The 2,500-nt window shown below is 44.3% G+C and overlaps 1 protein-coding gene across 1 annotated transcript in view; it reads right to left on the bottom strand.

Annotated features, from left to right (window-relative positions):
* Positions 1-2,500, bottom strand: part of LOC123768371 (uncharacterized) — a 291,394-nt gene that overhangs the window by 20,690 nt on the left and 268,204 nt on the right. Inside the window, exon 10 of the mRNA XM_069336262.1 lies at positions 2,334-2,409. Within this exon, the coding sequence (XP_069192363.1) occupies positions 2,334-2,409 (76 nt within the window). The remainder of the gene's footprint in view (positions 1-2,333; positions 2,410-2,500) is intronic.

The raw sequence follows: 2,500 nt of genomic DNA, 5'->3' as shown, positions 1-2,500 counted from the left end.
TCCACTGTTGAACCATGGGCTCGTCTTGCTTCCCTTAACCCTTAGTGTTGGTATAAATCTGTCTTCAGCTTCTTTGAGCTTCTCCGTTACGTAGTCCATGTGCTGTGTTGGTTTTCCACTGAGTTCTCTTTCTCATTCTATCCGTCCCAGGAATTATCTAACTTTCCGGTATTTCCCTCTTCTGTATGCTAGCCTTACATTCTTCCCCTTGGTACATCTTTCTATGGTCATCATTGTCACTATTCATTGATTAAAATACATTGGTCACTGGCTCCTAATGGCATTTCACTCCCTGATATTTTTATCAGAAAGTTCCTCTCTACTACTTCTACAAGCTTTGCTCTCCATGTTTCATCTCCTCCATGATTTGGCCATGGATGAAGGCTCACATTACCACCAGCTTTGCTTTCAGTCTATGGGCTGTGTTTGTCACCCCTTATAAGGATTTCCAAGCATATTCTGTTTGTAATTCTGGTTCTTTGGGAGGTTGTAGATTACAGCCACGACCACTTTCTCACCTTCCAGTGAAATGATTCCCACAATACAGTTCCTGTAGTTGTTTGCCACTGCCAAAGAAATCCCTTCAAAGATCCAGGTTCTCTTCATCAGCAGTGCCACACCACCTCTTCTTCTGTGTAGTCTTTCCCGTCTCATTATCTGATATTCCCTTGGAAATATCGATTGCTAATCATGCTAGTTAGTTTGGTCTCTACTAATGCTATTACATCAGGATCTGCTTCCTCAGTCCTAATTTTTGAGTTCATCGGCTTTATTGGACAATCCATCGGCATTGGTGTACCAGATCGTCAGTCTTTATTGTTGTCCTCTAACTGCCTAGTTTCCATCCTTGGTGTGTGCTCACCTAGTTGTGCTTGTGGGAGTTGAGCTTTGGCTCTTTTGTCCCGCCTCTCAACTGTCAATCAACAGGTGTACAGGTTCCTGAGTCTACTGGGCTCTATCATATCTACATTTGAAACTGTGTATGGAGTCAGCCTCCACCACATTACTTCCTAGTGCATTCCATTTACTAACTATTCCGATACTGAAAAAGTTTTTTCTAACGTCTCTATGGCTCCTTTGGGTACACAGCTTCCACCTGTATCCCCTTGTTCCTGTACCACCCGTGTTAAATAATCCATCCTTGTCTACCCTGTGTGTGTGTGTGTGCGTCCGTGTACATTTGCGTAATTTTCACGCACAACTGAGAATTACCAGGACGTTACGCCATAGTCCTGTACGTGGGCAGCAATCGTAATCATTAAGTACGAAGACCTCGATGAGGTCTCCGTAATAAGGTAAGTGCTCAATTAGAGGCGGGGCCCAGGTGGGCAAGCCCAGGTGTGGATCCTGTCACCGGAGCTAATTAGCTTACGGGTTGAGTGTGGGGGCAGAGTGGAGGCACTGGTGGGAGGCTGAGTGCACTCATTTGTTGTGGGGAAAGTGGTTGTTTCTCACTCTTTTCTCTCTCTCTCTCTCTCTCACTCTTCTCTCTCTCTTCATGTATACATCTTCAAGCAGCCATATTGATCCACATATGTACGTGTCCAAAAGTACACACCCATGTACACACCCATGTACACACCCATTTATAAAGGAATGTTCATGGGAATTAGGGAATTAATGAAACAATTTTGGCCTTAAAAAAAAGGAAGCATTTTTATCTCCGCGTTGCAGCTGCGCAAATCTCGTTTTATGACATTAATTCTCTGGGCTTTTTTGGTAATTAAAAACGTGAGTGAGTGAAGGAATATTCTCTACCACGGCGGCTGTTTTAGAGGGAGCAGGTGTGGGCTCGGACACACCTGTACCCTTAACACACACACACACACACACACACACACACACACACACACACACACACACACACACACACACACACACACACACACACACACACACACACGCACGCAGTTTCAAATGTAGATATGATAGAGCCCAGTAGGCTCAGGAATCTGTACACCAGTTGATTGACGGTTGAGAGGCGGAACCAAAGAGCCAAAGCTCAACCCCCGCAAGCACAATTAGGTGAGTACACACACTCACACACACACTCACACACATACACACACACACACACACACACACACACACACACACACACACACACACACACACACACACACACACACACACACACACACACACACACACACACACACCTTAACTACATACTCTGACTCTGAGCAATATATATATTTTTTCACTAATTCTAAGAGTACTTCTGTAGTGTAAATACAATTTCCAACGCAAGTACTCTTAAATTCACAAGTACTCTTAATTTAAGTACTCTTAAATCCACACAATGTCCAGGAATTAAAATGTCAATATCTTACTTATTGATGCCGTCGAAATCAGCGCCGATCCCAACATGGTCGATGCCTGCAACATTCCTGATGTGATTGATGTGACCTGAAACACCAGAGGAAGAGGTTAAGTGATTGTTATGGTGGATGATTCGGTTGGATGGTGGTGATTGTGGTTACGGTGGTAGGGGGGGGGG

This window comes from Procambarus clarkii, chromosome 35 (assembly GCF_040958095.1).
Source record: "Procambarus clarkii isolate CNS0578487 chromosome 35, FALCON_Pclarkii_2.0, whole genome shotgun sequence".
Lineage (NCBI taxonomy): Eukaryota > Metazoa > Arthropoda > Malacostraca > Decapoda > Cambaridae > Procambarus > Procambarus clarkii.
Note: the sequence above shows the minus strand (reverse complement) of the source record. Positions and strands in the feature narration are given on the sequence as shown.